Genomic DNA, 23,667 nt, shown 5'->3' on the forward strand with positions numbered 1-23,667 from the left:
TTACCGAGAACTTCCTGCTTCCTCCAGTCCGGTCTCCCGGCCGTTGCCTTGGTGACGCGTCCCTCTCGACATCCGGCCCGACTTCCTGGCCGTCCCTGGATGACGTTTCAGCCCATGTGACCGCTGCAGCCAATCACAGGTCAATCACAGGCTGCAGCGGTCACATGGACTGCCGCGTCATCCAGGGATGTCGGGCTGGATGTGAAGAGAGGGACGCGTCACCAAGACAACGGCCGGGTAAGTATGAATTTCTTTAACTTTTATTACAGAAAGGGCTGTCCCTTCTCTCTATCCTGCACTGATAGAGAGAAGGGGCTGCCGATTAGTGCAGTGCTATTTTGCCGCCAAAAACGTGCCCGTAAATACGGGTGGAATACGGGTGACACCGGACCCATTTTTATGGGCACGGGTTCGTAAATACTGGTGCAAAACGGGTCGAATACGTGTGACACCGGACCCGTATTTACGCCAGTATTTACGGGTGGGAAAAAATACGGTTGTGTGCATGAGGCCTTACCGTGATTAACATACAAGGTGAAGTACAAGTAAGACGCAGCTGGACAAAACAACATAACCTGCATAAAAAGTAACAGGGTACAGGCATAGCCATGTCCAGGCCAACGCTATAAAGTAAAAAACGAAACATGAAATGTAAAGATAGATGCGACTGTTTTGAATACACTGTATACACTTTTTTCTTTTTACAGATATTGGTGCATATTTCGAGGCAGGGGTATGGTTACGTCACAATATCCTGTCAGCTGGGATGGTGGCTGCCCAGGAGTTTGCTAAAGTTGTACTCCTTCCGTTGCTTGTTAACAACCTCACACGTGAAGAAATTTCATTCAGTTTCAGGACCAGCACTGCTCCAGCTGTTTTGATGTACATCAGCTCATTCTCAACAGATTACATAGCATTTCTACTCCGGCCAGATGGTGAGTGCTATTTTTGTATTTTTTTTTTTATGTATGTTGACCTGTCAGTATGGTTCAAGCCCACGAGAGTTAGAAAGCAAATATCCATGAGATTCCGCAAGTACAGGTCCATGGATTCACCATGGTATAAACAAGTGGGATTAAACTGCGCAACTAGTTAGATGCCAACTGAACCCAGAATGGCTGTGTTGTTTAATATATTTTGGGGCTGGGGCAATGAAAAAAGGGCATGCTAGAGAATTGTGATGTGGGACGGGTTCTATCCCATGTAAAGTTGATGACCGTTTTCACCTGGAATGGTTAAAGGGACTGTACACAGTTACAATTGAACATGTTGCACAACAGTAGCGTTACATAGGAACACACTGAGCTGTATGCAACTTTTATGAGATTTTTATGTGACATTTGTGCAACAAATATATCAATAAGACCAACATAGGATGAAGAAAAAATTAGCAATTTGCAGTTTAGGACCCGTGAGGTAGAATGCTACAATGAGGTCACCTCAATAAGTTTCTAATTATGCCTTCTAAAACATACAGAGGGATGAAGAGTGCTGGAGTAAAATGCGCCTAATTTATTTGGAGACGCATCTCTGGCTGTCCATGTGCCACAGAAACTGGTGCAGAAAAGTTAATTTCTCCTATAGTGTTGTGCAGCAATACATGTCAATTAATGTCGTTTTTATATATGGAGCTTCTGAAGCCACTTTAAGTGTCTGCATTATGATCACAGGTTCATTACAGCTAAATTACAAACTGCGGAGCTATAGCCAAAATGTCTTCCTGCTGAGCAAGAAAAACATGACAGATGGCAGACCTCACAGGGTTAACGTCACCAGAGATTACCGAACACTTTACTATCAGGTAATGTAAAGCCTGGAAGACTTCAGTCTGTTACTTAGCTGGTCTGGGTTATGAGTAGTGAACTTAGTTGGTATTGTAAATGTGGTGTTGTAGAACTTCTCACCTAGTACAATCTTATATTGCGCACTGTGGCGACATCTTATAGACTGTCATTTCTACACATTAGCAGTAAATCTGTTTTTGGCAAGTTATGTCTTGTTTTGTGGTCAGTGGTAGTCAAACTACCACATTATCACTCTGTGGGCCATTTATTGCATTTGGTGTCCTATGTTTTCAGCGGAGTAGTGACCGCACATGCCAAATCAATCTCCATTATAGTTTTATTGATGCTGTGGAAGCCGCCATGTGAGCGCACTTTTTCTTTTTGGTTAAATACCACCTCTCTCTATAATGTAAAGTGATCGCACATAAGCAGCCACCTTTCCGCTTCATTTCAGAATTGGTAAGCTCCCAGCACTTTCACGAAGTCAAACATTTAGTGATATCATTTGAGGAGGAACCACATAGGTAAAGACTGCAATCGTGTTCCATGTATGCTGCACCTGTTATATAAGTCACGTTTTGCCACGAAACTATTCACATCTGCGTCGGAGCCTCTGTCACTGATTCGGTTATATTTGATGGTAAGATGGTAATCACTCCCTGCACCTAATCGAGCCACTTGTTAACTTTTTTGACTTGGACGTTTACTGTAATCTGGATCGCAGAGATTTTTGGGCTCTTTGGTTTGATGATTTTGTGAAGACGGCCGAAAACCGCATTACAAATGCGCAGTAAGACCGCATTCATTTTTGTTTCACGGTTATGGGCCATGCAGCAAAAACTGCAATGGGTACAAGCATCCTATATATTATGGCTGAACTGTGTAGATTTATAGGGTGTAGTGCTTCTCAGGCATACTTTAAGCCACAAACATGAATTTTGATGCATTTTTTTTTTACAAAATGTTACGTGATTGTAAAGTGCAGGGTGGCATTTTCACAATGTTCCTGGTGTTAACTATGGTTATGTGTGTGTATAATTTTTATCTATTTTTTATAAATACAGGTATTTTTTTAGTAAATTTCAAAAGTGTGACTATTGTCCCAAAACCTCTGGCAGCAAAGGGGTTAAAATAAATATTAGTGTATTGTGTGTGTGATCTGATTCAAATGTGTTACCAGAACACAGTGTTTGTTTGTCCTCTGTATTAATAGGGACACATAGGCCTTCATAGGATCTGCAGACACAAAGCAGTAGGAGAGTTTTAACCCCTTAAAGACAGCCAATTTTAGTTTTACCATCGTTGCATTCCAAGAGCCATAACTTTTTTTTCTTTTTCAGCTGACATAAGCAGAGGCGAAGGTGCTAGGTTCTCCAGCACCCGGGGCAAAGATTCAGATTGCCGCCCCCCACCCACCTTCTTTCCAGACATCTCCTTCCCCCTCGATATGTTTGCTTTCTGTAAAAAAATTGTGGGAAAAAAAATTACACCTCATTGATTGGTAATGTAACTCGAGCATAAAAAAGCATTTCTACATTTTACAAGCAATTTTAGCAGTAGTATAAGGTAGTTTAACATAACAAGAAGTTAAAAGAAAATAAATTAGCCAACACACAACCCCCATATAGCTTGCGCCACCCACGGCCCCCATGTAGCTGGCGCCACCCACGGCCCATGTACGTGGCGCCACCCACGGCCCCCCATGTACGTGGCGCCACCCACGGCCCCCCATGTACGTGGCGCCACCCACGGCCCCCCATGTACGTGGCGCCACCCACGGCCCCCATGTACGTGGCGCCACCCACGGCCCCCCATGTACGTGGCGCCACCCACGGCCCCCCATGTACGTGGCGCCACCCACGGCCCCCCATGTACGTGGCGCCACCCACGGCCCCCCATGTACGTGGCGCCACCCACGGCCCCCCATGTACGTGGCGCCACCCACGGCCCCCCATGTACGTGGCGCCACCCACGGCCCCCCATGTACGTGGCGCCACACACGGCCCATGTACGTGGCGCCACACACGGGCCATGTACGTGGCGCCACACACGGGCCCCCATGTACGTGGCGCCACACACGGGCCCCCATGTACGTGGCGCCACACACGGGCCCCCATGTACGTGGCGCCACACACGGGCCCCCATGTACGTGGCGCCACACACGGGCCCCCATGTACGTGGCGCCACACACGGGCCCCCATGTACGTGGCGCCACACACGGGCCCCCGTACGTGGCGCCACACACGGGCCCATGTACGTGGCGCCACCCACGGCCCCCCATGTACGTGGCGCCACCCACGGCCCCCCATGTACGTGGCGCCACCCACGGCCCCCATGTACGTGGCGCCACACACGGCCCCCCATGTACGTGGCGCCACACACGGCCCCCCATGTACGTGGCGCCACACACGGCCCCCCATGTACGTGGCGCCACACACGGCCCCCCATGTACGTGGCGCCACACACGGCCCCCCATGTACGTGGCGCCACACACGGCCCCCCATGTACGTGGCGCCACCCACGGCCCCCCATGTACGTGGCGCCACCCACGGGCCCCCATGTACGTGGCGCCACGCACGGCCCCCCATGTACGTGGCGCCACGCACGGCCCCCCATGTACGTGGCGCCACGCACGGCCCCCCATGTACGTGGCGCCACGCACGGCCCCCCATGTACGTGGCGCCACGCACGGCCCCCCATGTACGTGGCGCCACGCACGGCCCCCCATGTACGTGGCGCCACGCACGGCCCCCCATGTACGTGGCGCCACGCACGGCCCCCCATGTACGTGGCGCCACGCACGGCCCCCCATGTACGTGGCGCCACGCACGGCCCCCCATGTACGTGGCGCCACGCACGGCCCCCCATGTACGTGGCGCCACGCACGGCCCCCCCATGTACGTGGCGCCACACACGGCCCCCCATGTACGTGGCGCCACACACGGCCCCCCATGTACGTGGCGCCACACACGGGCCCCCTTGTACTTAGTGCCACACAATCCCCTCGTACTTGTACTTTGTGCCACACAACCCCCCTCACCCACTTGTAATTAGTGGCACACAACCCCCCCCCCTTACCCCCTTGTTCTTAGTGCCACTGAACCCCCATCCCCCTTGTGCTTAGTGCCACTGAAACCCCTACCCCTTGTGCTTAGTGCCACTGAACCCTCCCTACCCTTTGTGCTTAGTGCCACTGAACCGCTCCTCACCCACTTGTAATAAGTGACACACAACCCCTCCCCTCCTTGTTCTTAGTGCCACACAACCCCCCTTCCCCCCCCCCCATGTACTTCGTGCCACTGAATCCTCCCTCACCCTTGTGCTTAGTGCCACTGAACCGCCCTCCCCTTGTACTTAGTGCCACACTGCCGCCAGAGCAAAGAGCGGTAGCCCACCGCTACCACTCTCCCTGATGTGACTCACCGTTAGGAGGCGGCAGGAGGTCTTGCGGTGGCGTTCTGACCCGGGTCGGTGCCAGCCCGGGAATGGACCAGACGCCTGACCTCATCACTGATGTGAGGTCAGGTGACTGGACTGGTCCAGGCCAGCACTGACCTCAGTCAGAATGCTGCCGCAAGACCTAATGCCTCCTCCTAACGCTGATCGCTGCTGCGGCCGTCCGGCATTCAGGGCGCCTGTCAGCAGCGATTAGCTGTTTGGTACGGCTGCTCTGTGGCGCCCCCCCCCTTCCCTACCTCAGAGTTGCACCCGGGGCGCATGCCCAGCCCCCCCTAGCTACACCCCTGACATAAGGCTCTATTCACACGACAGGGTCCGAGTTTCGGACGTTTAAAAACGTCTGTTTTTCTCGGCCATTTCGCATCCAACTTGCATGTTTCCGTTCCAGGCCGTGTTTCCGTTTTTAACGGCCGATTTTGACCCGTTTTGCATCAGGTTTTTTCCTTGTCTGTTTTAAAAACGGATTCATTTGTCAATTTTTTGCCATACACTTTCCTCTGTAGATCCTGCCACACACTGCCCTCTGTAGAGAATGCCACACTGCCCTCTGTAGATCATGCCACACAGCCCCCTTGTACATAGCGCACCCATAGATGGCACCCCCCATAGATGGCAACCCTCCCTTTCCTGTAGATAGTGCCATTGTAGGGGACCGCTCCATAAAATCACTGTTTTTTGGTCAAAATTTGCTCTAAAAAAAAAAAATTCTGAAAAAGTGATCGAAAAGTTGTATGTACCAAAAATCGAATACAATTTTAACCGCAAATTATTTTTTATTTTAGCTTAGAATGCCTAAAAAAAAAAATATTTGACTCAACTTGGGAATAACCCTTTAACAGAAGCCTGTAAAAATGACAATACACTGCAATTGTAAACTATTGTACCAGCCATCTAATGATCGCTGGTTCAAGTCCCCCAGGGGGACTAATACAATGTGTATAAAAAAAGTGAAATAATACGTTTTTAGTAGTGGAAAAAAAAACAAAAAAAACTTTTCCCATATTTTTCTCTAGTCATGTCAAAAAATAAACTAAACAAAATTGGTATTGCTCCGTCCGTAAATATCTGAACTATTACAATATAGCGTTATTTAACACGCATGGTGAACGCTGTAAAAAATAAAATCACCCTAATTCTGCAGATGAAGAGCTTTTTAAACGAATCCTTCTCTTATAGGTGGACTATTACGATGTGGAACAGAAACAGTTCTTATTGTGGGAAGATCCCAAGTTTGATTCTCCAAAAGCTATTTATCTTGGAAGGGTTGTAGGTGAGTATTTATCTATGAAAGCTTACTGGTATGTAATGGCAAGACTGAGTGCATGAATTAAGTTGCTGCATTTACAAGGAGAAAACCAGGGCAGCCACAGGGAACAAATTCGTAGTTCTCTTGATGGATTTGCAGTATTGGCAGAATTAAAATTCTACGGCAAATGTTGATGCACAGATTTTTTTTTTTTAACATACACCAGGTGTTCCAAATTATTATGCACAGTGGATTTAAGTGTCATAAACATTTAATTATTAGTTTTTCAATTAAACTCCTGGATGGTATTGTGTCTTAGGGCTCTTTGGATCGTTGTAATCAATCTCAGACACCTGTGATAATTAGTTTGCCAGGTGTGCCCAATCAAAGGAAAACTACTTAGGCCTCATTCACACGGCAGGGTTTCCCGGCCGGGTGCCGGCCGTTCATAAATCGGCCGGCACCCGGCTGCATTAGGAATGATAGACCCCTAATGGGGCTATTCACACGACCGATTTTTTGACGGCCGGGAAATCCGGCCGTCAAAAAATAGGACATGCTCTATCTTTGCCCGGGCACCCGGCCGCCCGGCTCCCATAGAAGTCTATGGGGCCGGGTATTACACGGCCATCACCGGAATGTGTTCCGAGTGATGGCCGGGTTTCCCGGCGCTTGCGCTCTATCTCCTCCTCCTCACAGCGCAGAGTGCATGTGAGGAGGAGGAGTTGATGCCATTCTGACGAATGGCATCGCTGTACACTGTGTTGCAGGGCCGGGGTGTACAGCAGGTGGAGGGAGCGCTGCGCTGGCTCCCTTCCCCTGCTTGTTAAAAGCACCCTGGCTCGGCGACACCTTCGATGGCGCCGCTAGTAGCAGCAGCTGCTGCTGCTGCTGCGGCTGCTACTACTGCAGCGACGCCACTATAGCAGAGCAGGGAGGTATCTCCCCGCTCTATGTGCTAGCCGCACTTAAGCTCCTTAAAGGAGCGGAATCCCCGTGTGTTCGGGGATTCCGCTCCTGGACAGAGCGCTTGATGTCTCTGTCCATATCTGGGCAGTGACATCAGGGGAAACTCCTGAAGCGGAATCCCCGAACACATGGGGATTCCCGTTCAGGAGCTGCCGCTGATGTCACTGTCCGGATCTGCCCGGCCCGGCACGGATGCATAACTTTATGCAAACCGGCCGGGCAGAATGGCCGATTTTACCGGCCGGCACTCGGGCTCGGGAACGACCCGGTCGTGTGAATCCCGCCTTAAGGAGGCTCTGTCACCAGATTTTCAAACCCCTATCTCCTATTGCAGCAGATCGGCGCTGCAATGTAGATAACAGTAACGTTTTTCTTTTTCAAAAACAAGCATTTTTGGCCAAGTTATGAGCATTTTTATATTTATGCAAATGAGCCTTTCTTATGTACAACTGGGCGTGTTTAAAGTTATGTCCAACTGGGCGTGTATTGTGTTCGTTACATCTGGGCGTGTTTACTTGTTTTACTAGCTGGGCATTGTGAATGGAAGTGTATGATGCTGACGAATTATAAAGACATGTCCTATTTTTTCGGATCCTTTCTACGGCCCGGACACTTTCCCGTAAATATATGGGAAGGTGTCCGTGGGCCATAGAAATGAATGGATCAGCATTTTGATCCGCAATTACAGATCCGTAATTGCAGATCAAAATTACAGTCGTGTGCATGAGGCCTTACACGATCTTATTTCTTCTGATCCTCCTCTGTGGAGCCTTGCAGCTCCAACCCGTGGCTTCAGGACCTGAACATATATGGTCATACAACCATGTCCATGCAGGTCATGCACACATTTGTGCCTTTAGGGATCTCTGTACATTGCAGTGTTATCGCGACAAACCGCGATGTGCGATTATCCCTAAAAACACAAATGTTCATGCGGTCCTGGTAGTTGCTGCCTTAGGCAAATGCTAGTTTCGCCTCAGACGGTTCAGCACTGAATAGCACCATCCACTTGAGTGGTATCATACTGCTGTATAGACTATAAGGGTATGTTCACACGACAACACCAAATACATCTGAAATTACGGAGCTGTTTTCAGACGTTTTTGCATGTACTCGCGTTTTTCACGGACGTAATTGGAGCTGTTCTTCATTGAAGTCAATGAAAAACGGCTCCAATTACGTCCCAAGAAGTGTCCTGCACTTCTTTGACGCGGCCGTAATTTTACGCGCCGTCATTTCACAGCGACACGTAAAATGACAGCTCGTCTGCACAGAACATCGTAAGACCCATTGCAAGCAATGGGCAGTTGTTTGCCGACGTATTGGAGCCGTCTTTTCAGGCGTAATTCGAGGCGTAAAACGCCTCCATTACGTCTGAAAAGAGGTCGTGTGAACATACACTGAAAGTGAACACAAACTGGGCCTTTCCCTGCCCATCATCAGTGCGAAGAACAACTAAATCCAATTACTCTCGAAACATCTTCTGGTAGCATTCTCTCGCTTTCGCTGTCTTCTCCATCTGGCTCAGATAAGCATAAAGGCTTTTGCCAGCTACAAGTGTCCTCTGCAAAGTTCGCTACACAAACATCTTTAGCTCTGTGCTCTTGCAGCACAACTTTCCCTTCTCTGTTTCCCCCTTTAGTTGTGACATCTGCTGCCAACCAATTGCTACCCCAAGTTTCTCCTATAAATAATGTACTTACTCTTGCTGGCCTTGGTGCCTCCATTGAATAGTGTGCCAGCTGCTGCACAGTCTCTTGCACACAATTTTGCATTTTGCATCATCCCAGAGGAAGTGGCAGTGAGTGGAGAATTAGTGGAAACTCACACATCACTTCCTCCTCCTGAAGTTTTGTAGAGGAGTGATCTGTAGGAGATCTGGGACACGTGTCTGTGGTACCCCGTGCTAGAGACACTAATGGCCTTTTCTGAGAATTACACACAATATCATTTTATATTTCAAAGTCTTTATTAAAAGTAATTGTCAATATAGACTCAGAAAAAGTAAAGTTGCACAACAATAGTACAGTAACAATCAGAGCAAATTTTGTGATATGATCAAACATCTTATAGGATAGGAAGAGAAAGGCCTCCTGCACACGACTGTAGTCGTGATTGCGGCACGGACGGCCGCAGAATGTCATCCGCCGGCCGTCCGCAATTCACGGACCATGCACACATTGATTTCAATGAGCCCGCACCGCAAATGCGGCCTGTAAAATGACTTTTTTTTTGCGGTTTGGGCTCCCGGCCAATGTATTGACCTTGGAAACCACGGTCGTGTGAATGGGCCAAAATGAATGGGTCCACAATTCACCCGCAGATTTGGGGGTGAATTGCGGCCGCAAAAACGCATTAGTGTGCATGAGGCCTAAATGCTCAGTAGACGGAGGGCTGAATAAATTCTTGCTAGAAAACCATAAAGTGACAAAAAAAAGGTGAAGGAGTAAAATTCAATTGTGTTCTCTCATTCATTTCTTTAAACATGTCTGCTAATCATGAGCTTTTTGACTTTCTGAAGAAGTTCTTGTCATTGCTTATATTCCAATTATATTAGAGACTGGAACAATAGATGATGATGTACAGAAGTTCAACACGCCCGGCTTTGTAGGATGCCTGGCAGATGTACGCTTCAACAACATCACCCCAATACAAGACATCTTCCGATCCCCTAGAGCAGCAGAAGTTATAACAGTAAAGGGAAATCTGGTGGAGTCAAACTGTGGAGCTATGCCTCTGAAGGTGTATCACATACCATACGAACTGGACCCATGGTATATGGGCGCAGGTAAGAGGCAACCATGTTACTCAGAATTGACTATTGTAAGTGGATTTAGATAGACTATAGACATTATAATGTTAATACCATGCCTTTCCGTGCATTTATGTGTTTTAAAATAAGTTATTGGTCAAAATAATATGCAAAATGTTATTCTTCAATCAGGATTTTACCTGTTGTATTCTGACCCAGCAACTATAGAAAACCTTAATCTTATGTTCTGTCTTGTAGTATTTCCTCACGTACATGATGATGGTCTTGCTGGAATCATTGCATGTGAGTACAATTTCCTCTCTCAATCTCTTAAATGTCTTTGGTAAGAATACCATATCCACAGGATTGCTTGGAGGTTTCTAGAACTACCATAGACGTCAATGGATAGTGACATACATTGCCATGGCCTCTCCTCTATTTGAGGCTGGTTTGAATACCCCTTTAACCACTTCCTGACCAGGAGCTTTACCCCCCACCCCCCTTCCTGACCAGGCCCATTTTTAAGTTTTAGCCATGTGACAATTTAAAAGCAAATTGTTGCTCTATTATTTTTCCAACCTACATGTATTTGGTCTTGTTTTTCTCAGAACATATTGGGCTTCCATATTGTGTCAAAAAATAATAGATATATTTAACTTTTTTTTCAAATATGGAAGGAAAAATGTAAAAAAAAAAAAATCCCCTAAAATAACACATTAACATTTTTTTCAACTTTATTTTCCATCTGGTGCATGCCACTGGGTAAACACACCTGAATACATATTTAGCAACTTCTATCGACTTCAACGATACCAAATATGTGCGCATTTCTTACATGCTGGGCACAAGATGGCGCTTACAATGAATGGTGCGGAAACTGGCTTTTAGAGAAAAAATTTCCAAAGCTGGTTCGCTGACACCATATCACCATTACAGATGTTGTGGCATTTCCAGTCCCCAAAAACTGATGGCCTATACTCGGTTCACAGTATTACAGCCTTCTACCATTCAAGTGTATACTGTAATACTGTGAACCGCCGCTGCAAGTGTGTCAGCGATTCACAGTGTGAGCAGTAAAGGAAATGAAGGGGAAGCGACGATGGTACAAGCATCGCGGCCCCTTCAAAACAGCTGATCTGCGGGTAGGCGGGCCACCAATGACCAGATATTGATGGCTAAGGCTCTATCCACACGACAGGGTCCAAGTGTCGGCCGATAAAAAAAAAGGCAGTTTTTCCCGGCCGTTTTGCATCTGTTCCGGGCCATGTTTCCGTTCCCTGTCCGTCTTAAAATCGGATGAATTTAATTTGTACATTTTTTGCCACACACTTCCCTCTGTAGATACTTCTACAGCCCTGCTGTAGGTAGTGCTACACAGCCCCCTTGTACATAATCATCCCCCATAGATGGCACCCCCCCCCTACCTTCCTGTAGGGCATGGCTCCAGGAGAAGTCCCTCACTTCACTGTCCATGTATGGACAGTGAAGGCAGGGACTTCTCCTGGATCGGAATGCCCGGCCACAGCGGTGGGGATTCCGCTTCAGAAGTCCCTGATGTCACTGTGTCCATATATGGACAGTGACTACTCCTGGAGCGGAATCCCCAATCCCCGGCCACAGTGTTGCCGAAGCGGTTGCTGGGGATTCCGCTCCTACAGGGAGCAAAAAAATACCCTCCTCCTCCTCACATGCACTTCGCACTGTGAGGAAGAAAGCGAGCTAGCGACGGAAGACATTCAAATGATGGCCGTGTATTACTCGACCCCATAAACTTCTATGGGGGCCGGGAGAACGGTCGAAAATAGGGCTTGTCCCATTTTTTTGACGGCCCGGTTTACCGGGCTGTCATAAAATCGGTCGTGTGAATAGCCTCATTTGGGGTCTATTGTTCTTACTGTGGCCGTGTAACTGAAGTTTTTTTGAACGGCCATCACACAGCCAGGAAACCGGGTCAAGTGAATAGGGCCTTATCCTGAGGATAGGCCATCAATTTTTGTGGACTGGAAAACCCCTTTGACACCCCAAAAATGATTATTTTATGGAAAGTAGACCCCAAGGTATTAATTTAACGACATATCAAAGTTTGAAAAACTGCCGTGTAAAATGTCTGCAGCATGCAGACGAGTTTTGTAAAATCTCATCTACTTGCCTTGTACTGTAATCCGCTGCAGACTTTGTCTGTGCAAATCCGCAGGTAAAATTTGCAGTGAATCCGCCACACCGAACGTCACCCTAAGGCCCAATTCACACAGAGTTTTTTGGTGCTGATTTTCACGTCTGAATCAGCACCAATATACAGCCGAAATTGTTGTTTTTTCCCGGGGGGCTGGGAGGCCGAAAAAGCGTTTTACGCCCGCGTTCCTCAATGGCATCAGGCGAAAAACACGGCAAATAAGTGCAGGCAGGTCAAAATCTGGCTCAAAATTCCTTTAGGAATTTTGAGGCAGATTTTTTTTTCTGCCTGCAAAATACTCAGCGATCTTTGGTCGGACAACCTATAAACCATGTCCCATAGCCTACACCGCAAGTAATGAAAGTCAATGTGGTCGCGTTGCGACCTGCAAGTAACTGTTGCAAGAAATCCAAAGTGTCACTTCAGTCATGTCGTGGCAACTTGCGAATTGTGACACTACCACATTGACTTTTATTACATGCAATGTAGGCTACGGGACATAGCGATTTTTGGCTGGTCGACCAGTGTCATGCGCGGCCAAAGTCGCTGTGTAGCAGATAGACAAATTTATTTATAGAGAAAAAAAATTGTCAAAAAAAACCAAACCTCTTTTTTTTTTTTACATTTATTCTTCTCCCTCTCTGGCAGTCTGCCAGAGAGGGAGAAGATGCAACTGGTGATCGCTGCGACAGGCTGTCACAGCGATCACCTGACCAGAGACCACTCAGGCTCGGTGATATAGCTGTCTCTAGACAGCTGTATCTTGGAGCTCCTTACCGTCGGCATGCATGTGATCGCTGCGAAACTAGGGTTTCTCGATGCGGTTGACGTAAAACAAAAATCCTACTGCCTCGGAAAATACAACCAACCATGGTAAAACCGCATGTGGTTTTTGGATGCGAATTTAACTGTACTTTAAAGAGACTCCGTCACCACATTATAAGTGCCCGATCTCCTACATAAGGAGATCGGCACTATAATGTAGGTGACAGCAGTGCTTTTTATTTAAAAAAAAGATACATTTTTACCACTTTATTAGTGATTTTAGATTTATGCTAATGAGTGTCTTAATGCCCAAGTAGGCGTATTTTTATTTTAGACCAAGTGGGCGTTGTACAGAGGAGTGTATGACGCTGACCAATCAGCCTCATGGACTCCTCTCCATCCATTTACTCAGCGCATAGGGATCCTGCTAGATCCTTATGTGCTGTCTTAGGGTATGTTCACACTCTGAGCCAAAAACGTCTGAAAATACGGAGCTGTTTTCAAGGGAAAACAGCACCTGATTTTCAGACGTTTTTTGAGCAACTCATGTTTTTCGCGCCGTTTTTGGAGCTGTTTTCAATAGAGTCTATGAGAAAACGGCTCCAAAAACGTCCCAAGAAGTGTCCTGCACTTCTTTTGACGAGGCTGTAATTTTACGCGTCGTCTTTTGACAGCTGTCAAACGACGACGCGTAAATGACAGGTCGTCGGCACAGTACGTCGGCAAACCCATTCAAATGAATGGGCAGATGTTTGCCGACGTATTGGAGCCGTATTTTCAGGCGTAAATCGAGGCATAATACGCCTCGTTTACACCTGAAAATAGGTTGTGTGAACCCAGCCTTATACTTACACATTAACGATACTGAAGTGTTTAGACAGTGAATAGACATTCCACGGGATGTCTATTCACAATCTCTGCACTTCGTTACGGTTTCTATGGTAGTTACAGCAGAGGAAGCGTGATCTCTTTGTAACCTGTCATTTACAGCGAGATCACGCTTCCTCTGCTGTAACTACCACAGACAGAGTAACGAAGTGCAGAGATTGTGTCACCTACATTATAGCGCCTATCTCCTTACGTAGGAGATAGGGCACTTATAATGTGGTGACAGAGCCTCTTTAACATCTGAATGGACCCTTGGGCTGGGTTCCCACAGTGCAGATTTGCTGCCGATTTTGCATGAGTCTTTTAAGCCAAAACCTGAAACAGAACTTAAACCAAAGACATCTATAAAGAAAGGCTTTATAGGTCTGCCCTCCCTGATCCAAATCTGGTTGTGACTTACAAAATGCAGGCAAAATAGGCAGCAAATCTGCACTGTGGGTACCTTATGGTGCCTGGCAGACCGTCCCAGAACATCTGACATCATGGGAAAAGCAGATCACAAAGTTTGGATTTTTACTTTCTTATTGTTTCTCCCCTGACGTATTTGGATGCTGCATATTTCCCTGATCTATTAAATCAACATACACATTCAGTCATGTAATGGAAGATCGCCATCGATCAAAATGTAGTTGTGCAGCCATAGACAAACACTCAACCTTTAGGAATGGTTTTACCTCTAGATTAGTAACTCCTTGGTACCTCCTTTCCTACCAGTAATATAACATTTTAAGTATCCAATTTGCTTTTATAGTTCTATTAAAATAACAGGTGTTTCCTTATTCTCTAATCTCCTTTATGCTGGCCAGTCTCTCCCACATCCTGTTGATGTCCCTATAGCAACCCTAACTCTTCTGTGCATTGATATCCTGTCACCATCTTTGTGCCCAGGTGTCAATGTGTTGCTGTGAATCCTTCTACCAATAAAACTATTACAGCATAGATCACATTTCCTCCCTGTCCTGGGCAGCCTTTGTTATCATTCACACAGCACTAAGCAATGGAAGGGCTGCTGAACGGCTAGAAATAATAAAATCTTTATTAGGGAGGGGGGTTATTTTTTTTATTTTTAAATTAAATCTATTGTCAGTAAGAAATAGCCTTAAATTGTTCTCTTTTGAAAAGCTAAAGGATTACCCCCCTAAACCCCGTTCTACTGCTCTGTTATGGCTGAAGCATGCGATTCCCGACCGTGAATTACGGAAACCACGTAACTCGCTGAGCCGTAAGCCCCATAGAACTTAATCGTAGTTACGGAAACAGTGTAGCTCTCATGCTACGCTGCTTCCGTAACTGCCATTCACTATGCGGTTTCCTTAATTCATGGTCGGGAATCACACGCTTCAGCCATAACATTGAGCAGTAGAACGCAGTTTAGGGGGCCCCGTTCTAGAGATAGATGCGTGTCCCACCTCTGGGACCTGCACCTATCTGACATTTATGACATATCCTGTGGCTATTCCAAGTAAAATAGTCGAACAACAGCACAAGGCTTGACAAAGACCCCACACTCACTATGGGTCGAAACGTTGCCTGTTTGTCGTGGATGTTCTGACCACTTGAAACCACTTTGATTATCTGGAGACGTGTGCTGTTGTTCGACTATTTTACTTGGAATCTACAACATGCCGGAGTGGGTTTGCCTGGCTTGACAGCGTGCACCGCGCCAGACTCGGGATTTGTGATGCTTCAAAACCTTTCATTTTGCTTCATATCCTGTGGCTATGTCATAAATTTCTCTGATGGGAAAACTCCTTTAAGACAGAACTCGCATTACTGTATTGTAACAAGCCACGCACCTGTGTGGTTGTCACTTTACGAAGACAATAGTTTACTTTCAGAGGATAAAGCTTATTCATTTTATATTGAATTTATATTTTATTTGCTGAAACCTAGACAATCCTTTAACATTTTATTTAGCTATTTTCGTTATATTTAGGTGAAAGATTTTTAGTTTTCCAATCTGCCAGATTATTCAGCAATACTGAAATAGAGGATGTACCGCTGCATAACCAAGCAGATTTACCATTAAGGAGTCTGGGAAAGCCAAAAGAAACCCTATGGTAGCCATATTAGTTGGCACCAGGTTTGCACACAAACCAGATGTAAGTTTAGAAATCTACATTTGCATTTCTAACCACTTGAAAGTAGAGGTCATGTCATGAACTTATGTTTATAGTAAAAGAGCCTTAAACAAATTTCAAGATAATAAAGTGAACTTATTCTCTTTCTTTTTTAACCAGTTGTAGTGATTTTCCTCTTCCTCCTTGCGGTTGCCTGTTTGTTTTTGGTTTATCATTATTTTCACCGGTATAAAGGATCTTACCTCACCAATGAGCCAAAAGCTATAGATGCTCCAAGCGCTCCAAAGTCTTCCACGAGGAAAGAGCAGCCCCTGCCACAAATTGAGGAAGAAGGGGCTAGATCAGAATAGCCTTGACTCTAGTATTCTCCGGGAAGCAGCAGCCATCTGTTCAGAGGAAGTCTGGTAACTTTGCCACTGCAACACCATATTGGTCCTGTTTTATTTTTGTGGAAAATGATGGTGGGGGTGAGGATGGACCACAGAAAAATAGATATAATGGACTGACAAAGTTCTAAGGGTCTTCTGGTAGAGCAGTCAAAGAACAGTAGGCTCTTCGAGGAGTGAGTATATCGTTCATCTTCCAGTACCTGCCTTTGTTACGGTTTTTCCTGGACTGTGATTCATTTTGATCCATAATTATCCACATATAAAAAGTTTCCATTTCTAGAGAGCGGATATGGTTATTTTTTTTTATAACAGTACTACAAGCAGGGAATGGACCCCTACAGAATATACAATAAGTGTGCTTCCATCCAGGGCATACAAAATGAAGTACTTATTACTCCATTGACTAAACTGTTGAATGTTTCGTTACAGTTTGCGCATAGTGAGAAGGCATATTCCATCCAGGACCAAGTATCTAAAGGTACAAGCAACTTTTTACCAACATCTGATGACTGAAGCTCTAGGGCCTAGGTTATCTGTATGTGTACCCAGTGGCTACACACTCTGCTTTGCTTTTATTGGTCAGCACACAATAAATACTGCTACAGAGAAGCAATTTAAAGGGGTTGTCCGGTGACAGAAAATTGATGGCCTATCCTTGATAGGCCATCAAGATCTGATCAGTGGAGGTCCAACTCTTGGCACCACTGCCGATCAGCTGTTAGAAAGGGCCACGACGCTCCAAAAACCACTGCTTCCCCTTCATCGACTGCACTGCTTACTGCTGTAAAACGTCAACACATTTGTAGCAGCAGACCACATTACAGTGGCCCCTTCAAACAGCTGATCAGCAGGGGTGCCCAGAGTAGAGTCTGACCCCCAAGGTTTAGATATTGATAGAAAATTGATGGCCTATCCTCAGGATAGACTGTCACGGGCTAAAGCCCTAAAATGCCATAGCGACTGGAAGCAATATAAATGGGAATTTGGTATAAATTGGAATGCTATTTGTTAATCCCGTCACATTGATTGCTATGGAAACAATGTTTTTGCTATGAGGGATCTTTTTGAAAATTAGAGCAGGTTACACTGCATAGAATGAACCTTTAGAATAATTGGTAGTGAAACATGCTTTTCATGGATTTTAGGAGATCAATCCACCTGCGTGACCTGATGTCATACAAAGAATTTACCTGTACAAAGTTCTCTGGCTTGTAGTTATCACACGTTCCAATGTTGATCCTACAGTGAACTGGCAATAATTCAGAGTTTGGTCTCTTAAAAAAAAATGGAAAATAAGATGTGCCTCGATTAATCTAGAGAACCCAGACGTGGAAGATATGCATGAATGTTCTTAAAGGACTGCTGAGCAAAAATGCAAGTTGATTTTTGTAAAAGCTACTGGCTGTAAAGGTTTAGGATCACTCATCTGAAATGCAAGCTTTCATGGACTTATTCTAAACCTAATACAGCACAGTGGTAATAGATCACACCATACAAGCTATATACACATAAAACATGGTGAAAAGAACACTTGATACGGCAACAGGTTCCATTGATTTTAATTGGATTTAGTTATAAGGCTGGGTTCACACGAGCATGTTACGTCCGTAATGGACGGAACGTATTTCGGCCGCCAGACCCGGACCGAACACACTGCAGGGAGCCGGGCTCCTAGCATCATAGTTATGTACGATGCTAGGAGTCCCTGCCTTCCCGTGGAACTACTGTCCCGTACTGAAAACATTATTACAGTACGAGACAGTTGTCCGGCAGCGAGGCAGGGACTCCTAGCGTCGTACATAACTATGATGATAGGAGCCCGGCTCCCTGCACTGTGTTCGGTCCGGTACTTGCGGCCGAAATACGTTCCGTCCATTACGGACGTAACATGCTCGTGTGAACCCAGCCTAATAAGAATCTCATTTAAAGCTCGTGCACATGACCGTGTTTTTCTTCAGTGTGCTATTTGCAATTTTTGCAGATAGCACACTGACCCATTAATTTCTATGGGGCCATGCACACATCAGTGGTTTTTGTATGCTTTCTTCTGGTTTTAGATATAACCCCAGGTTTGGCTACAAAAACGATTCGACTTTTCAATAGGACATTACGATTTGACTGGTATGTAATCATACGTCATCAATTTGTGACAAGTGTCTGTCTCATTGCGGATTGGAAGACTGGCTGTTTCCGCCTTTGGGGGTCACACAACCACTACTGCAGCACACCCAAAAGCCATTGCAAAACTGCAGCAGGAAAGAGAATGCAATGTGTGCATGGGGATTTATAATTAAAAATGTCATACAATGCACAACTGCAAGACACAATCTGTAAGCAGAATGCTGTACAATAAAAGGGGTGGTCAGGGATGAGAAAAAGTCAGCTTTTTCTTCCCCCAGAAACGTTGCTATTGTTGTCTATGGGTTGTGTATTGCAGCTCATGTCAATGCACGCAAATGCGGCCAAGCTACAATTCCAGACACAACCTGTGGGCAAGAGAGGCGTTGTTTCTGGGCGAATTCTATTTCCTAGAATGCTATTGAGACCGTTTGTATAGTGGAACCTGGTTATTTTGCAGTGGACAGCACAGAAAGCCTGTTTTATCCCATGACCACTCTGAACTTCACAGTGGCTGCTGACCACACCGGACAGAAACGACCTTCAACAACACTGCCAGAACAAGGACATTACATTCAGTCCTATCTATTACAATAATTTAGCTTTATACATAAAGAAGAATGGAAATGCTGTGGTATTGTAGATCTCACACTATAAACAAGTATGCAAAAAACCAAGATATGTAACCGATATCATTATCTTCTGATATTATTAGGGATGTTGTGCTCACCTAGTTATGATGGATGTAAGATCAGATTACTGGTAAGAGAACGTCATACCCTGAAACAGTAATAAATTGTAGCGTTCAGAAAGTGCAATCTGTATTTTCCAAGAGTTTTTCTTGTTGAAGTGATATTTGCTTGATTATTTCATTGTTTTTCTATATATATTGTGCCCAGCAAAATACTCTTCTTACCAAATGAATATAACTGGGGGTATTGGTGTTGGGCAGAGGTCTCAACGACAGTTGATGCAATAAACACCCTGGTCAATGATAGTGTTTCCTTGGGATACCTCCTATGTAGCGCTGTGTATCCCTGCATAAGGAATACAATTCTGATGACAGCTCCATTCTTTATGCAGCTACAGTCATGCACAAAATTGTTGGTACCCTTCTGTTAAGAGAGAAAAACCCACAATGGTCACTGAAATAACTTGAAACTAACAAAAGTAATAATACATTTGAATTGACTGAAAATCAACTAATGTAAATCAGACATTGCTTTTGAATTTTTGTTCAACAGAAACATTTCAAAAAACAAACTAATGAAACTGCCTGGACAAAAACGATGGTCCCCTAACTTAATATTTTGTTGCACAACCTTTTGAGGCAATCACTGCAAACAAACGATTTGTGTAACGCTCAGTGACTTCTGCACCTGTCCACAGGTATTTTGGCCACTCCTCGTGAGGACGCTGCTCCAGCGGTCTCCAGTGTGAAGGCGCCTTCTCCAGACTGCAGGTTTCAGTTCCAACCACAGATGCTCAATAGCATTTAGATCAAGGCTCATAAATCCTATTGAGCATCTGTGGTTGGAGCTGAAACCTGCAGTCTGGAGAAGGCGCCTTCACACCGGAGACCGCTGGAGCAGCGTCCTCACGAGGAGTGGCCAAAATACCTGCGGACAGGTGCAGAAGTCTCACTGAGAGCTACACAAATCGTTTGTTTGCAGTGATTGCCTCAAAAGGTTGTGCAACAAAATATTTTTTGAATACCATCATTTTTGTCCAGGCAGTTTCATTAGTTTGTTTTTTAAAAATTTTCTGTTGAACAAAAATTCAAAAGCAAAGTCTGATTTACATTAGTATTTTTTCAGTAAATTCAAAAGTATGATTTTTGTCAGTTTCAAGTGGTTTCAGTGACCATTGGGGGTTTTCCTTTCTTTAACAGAAGGGTACCAACAATTTTGTCCACGACTGTTTGTGTGTTTTCGGGGAGAAAGTTACAAGAGCGGGGAAAAGTTGCTACTTTTTGGGCCATTTCTACACGTAAGAGCATTGTTAACTCCCCCCCCCCCCCCCCCAATAACTTAGTTACTGTAATTTCATAAAACATTCGACACGTTATAGTGACGTGTCAGAAGTTTTTGATCCTGAGACCCCTCCACCAATTGCTAAAACGAAGGGGCAGAAGCTATGCCCCTTCAACTTCAGATTTTTCTCAGGGGGGGGTTAGCTGAAGACAAGCTCAATGCTTCTGCCCCTTCATTTCAGCGATGGATGGAGGTCCAAACGCCCACTGATCAAAACTTGACATGTCACGGACATGTCAAAAGTTGAGAAATGACAGTTACTCTTTAACCAGGTTATTTTTGATTTGTCCTTTAAAGTGAAACGGTCATGTTGAAAACACTGTCCGATATGCAGACCGCATATTAGGGCCTGTTCACATCAGCATTGCCTTTCCGTTGAGGGGTTCCGTCGGAGGGTTCCGTCAGGTTAACCCCTCAACGGAAAGGCAAACAGAAACCTTAACTTCCGTTCCCCTCACCATTGATCTCAATGGTGACGGAAACATTGTTAATGGTTTCCGTTGTATTGACTGAACCAATAGCGCAGTCGACCGCACTATTGATTCAGTCAAAACTACGGAACCCTGTCACAACGGTAACCAACAGAAACCATTAACAAAGTTTCCATTGAGATCAAGAGCGAGGAAAACGGAACCTACAGTTTCCATTTGCCTTTCCGTTGAGGGGTTAACCTGACGGACACCGCCCACGGAACCCCTGAACGGAAAGGCAATGCTGATGTGAACAGCAGGATGAACTGAGCAGATATATAGTTTTTGTGTGATAAAATTAATTACCGTATATTTACATTCGTTTTTTTGTGGCGGTTTTTCAGAAATGATTCGGTTTTGCTGAGATCACGTCAAACTGCCAAAAAAAGAAAAAGAAGGCTAATTTGGACATACCGTTATACACTCGAAATGTATTGATTGGAATCACTGCCTGACGGTGGTCCTATTCAATGAGACAGCCTTCCCTGTGTCGCCATGCATTTAGTCGCTCCACCCACTGGATTCTTAACCTGACAGTAAGATTAGTAAATTACAAGTTCTACTGAAAATTTTCCTACAAAACTACGTTAACTTGCTCAGCTTCTCCTGCTCCATAACATGCTGCCCACAAATAAGACAGCATGACATGTTCACTTTAAAGCGTACCTCCAATAACAATGAAAAAGTATTATACTCCAACAGCATCACGGACGGTCCATAGTCCGTGCTGCCGGCAGCTCATAACTCTGTGAAAGAGCGTCCTGCTAGTCTCCACGGCACCCTTATGTAGAACCTAAAAAGAGAAAAAACCAGCGCCACATGGTGCAAGATAAACCTGGTTGATAAGATTAATAAAATGTAAGGAGAAGCAGTTACGCTCACCTATGGGAGTTGTACAGTACAGGTACAACACTGATGCAGGCATATAGTTGTTAAAGTCAGCTGCAGCTCTCCATTTCAAAAACTGGTACCATGACCACGGTATCGCAACAGGACAGCAAATAAGCAAAAATAGATGGATGTAATAGAAAGCGCTACTGATAGGAGTATTAGCAGAATTGGTAATAATTTTAAAGATTTTTCATACATGGCTACGCGTTTTAACACAGAACCTGTGTCTTTATCAGGTCAAAAAAAGTTAGCCATCTATTTTTGCTTATTTGCCCCCTTTATGTAGAATGACCACCACCGCTCTAGAATCCTATAGAGCTACTGGCCGTTCTGCAATGGAGACTAGCAGGACACTCTATTCTACTGCAGATATATGAGCCGCCAGCAGCACGGACTATGCAAGGTCCGTGCTGCTGCAAGAAGCAGAATCACTAATACAAGTTATGCAGAAAAACGATTATTGCGCACACTCCTGCATTATAATCCTTTTTCAGTGAACGTGGAGATATATTTTAAATAACCATAATTACATTTTATCATTTATTTCTCCCAGTTACAGTGAAATCTATTGGACTTGTGGGTCATTTCATAAGCATTTCCTTAATCCCACACAGTATAAAAATATATTGTGAGGATAGACTTTAGTTTTGTACAAAACCAATGTGTTTGTATTAATATGAATAGTCACTCACCTACATCCTGAAGCAGCACGGGTCCCTCATATTGTTCCAGTCATTTTCCTTTCTTTCACCTCATTCAACACTATAACCTGCATTCAGTGATTCTGGGACGTACAATTTCTCTTACGTTTTAGATTAAATATTTCTATGTTTACAAATGTAGAATTTACAGATTGTACGCAACATTTTCTTTAGTTTTCAATTACATCTTGGTCAGTTTAAGACCATGTTCACACATAGCATAAACACTGCAGAATTTCAATCCAGAACTTCCTTGCAGCAATTCCAAAGCGTATTACAATAGCAGCAAAGATTTCAACAAATCTCCACACGCTGCGTAAAAAAGACGCAGATAAGAAGCGTGGAAATTGACCTGCGGTGCGGATTCTCAATCTGCAGCATGTCAATTACTCTTGCACGCAGAAACGGCTAGAAATTCCGCAGCGTTTAGTTATCATGGCCTTATGGGTTTTCCAACCACGAATCTTTGGCACAGATCCACAGGATAGGTGATAGATGTTCAATCACAGGGATCTCATCAGTCACTAATGATGGACTCCCAATCATCTTCACCCGCACGACAGCGGTATGGAGCAATTTTAGAATCTATAGAAACTTTATGGAAGTTACGCAAACAGTCCAGTAATAGCAGCCGTGCCGTGGATAGGTGACAAATGTTAATGGTCTACTATAGTACAGATATAATAAGCTCAGATTTACTTCCATATTAATTCACTATAGCATTTTCGTAAACGTTTTGAAAAATGTAAGAAATTACTTATAGGAATGTAGGGATTATGTTAACCAGATTTAGTTAGCCCTTGGCCTTGTGGTCGGTAAGGTGCTCTGCTTGGTGCTCGTGTTAATTTAATACGGATTTAATCTCAGTTTTGTCAAAATGAAAATCGTACTCCCTCCCCCTAGAATGCCATATGGTGACACAAATGCATATATATATATATTTACATG

General features: G+C 45.0%; 1 protein-coding gene and 1 long non-coding RNA gene across 3 annotated transcripts in view; one reads left to right on the top strand and one right to left on the bottom strand.

The window, feature by feature from the left end:
* Positions 1-16,789, top strand: part of CNTNAP1 (contactin associated protein 1) — an 80,895-nt gene extending 64,106 nt beyond the window's left edge. Inside the window, exons 19-24 of the mRNA XM_075845590.1 lie at positions 708-935; positions 1,671-1,801; positions 6,420-6,513; positions 10,016-10,246; positions 10,469-10,513; positions 16,277-16,789. Of these exons, the coding sequence (XP_075701705.1) occupies positions 708-935; positions 1,671-1,801; positions 6,420-6,513; positions 10,016-10,246; positions 10,469-10,513; positions 16,277-16,467 (920 nt within the window). The 3' untranslated portion in view covers positions 16,468-16,789. The remainder of the gene's footprint in view (positions 1-707; positions 936-1,670; positions 1,802-6,419; positions 6,514-10,015; positions 10,247-10,468; positions 10,514-16,276) is intronic.
* Positions 16,790-17,499: 710 nt separating this feature from the next.
* Positions 17,500-23,017, bottom strand: LOC142665818 (uncharacterized). Of its 2 annotated transcripts, none has more exons than XR_012851579.1 (3): positions 21,445-23,017; positions 19,355-19,404; positions 17,500-17,780 (listed from the first exon to the last, which is right to left on the bottom strand). It is a non-coding gene; the product is annotated as an uncharacterized LOC142665818 (long non-coding RNA). The 2 variants fall into 2 exon arrangements; XR_012851578.1 differs by having other exon boundaries at positions 21,434-23,017.
* Positions 23,018-23,667: the final 650 nt, after the last annotated feature.

The sequence above is a fragment of the Rhinoderma darwinii genome, chromosome 13, assembly GCF_050947455.1.
Source record: "Rhinoderma darwinii isolate aRhiDar2 chromosome 13, aRhiDar2.hap1, whole genome shotgun sequence".
Classification (NCBI taxonomy): Eukaryota; Metazoa; Chordata; class Amphibia; order Anura; family Rhinodermatidae; genus Rhinoderma; species Rhinoderma darwinii.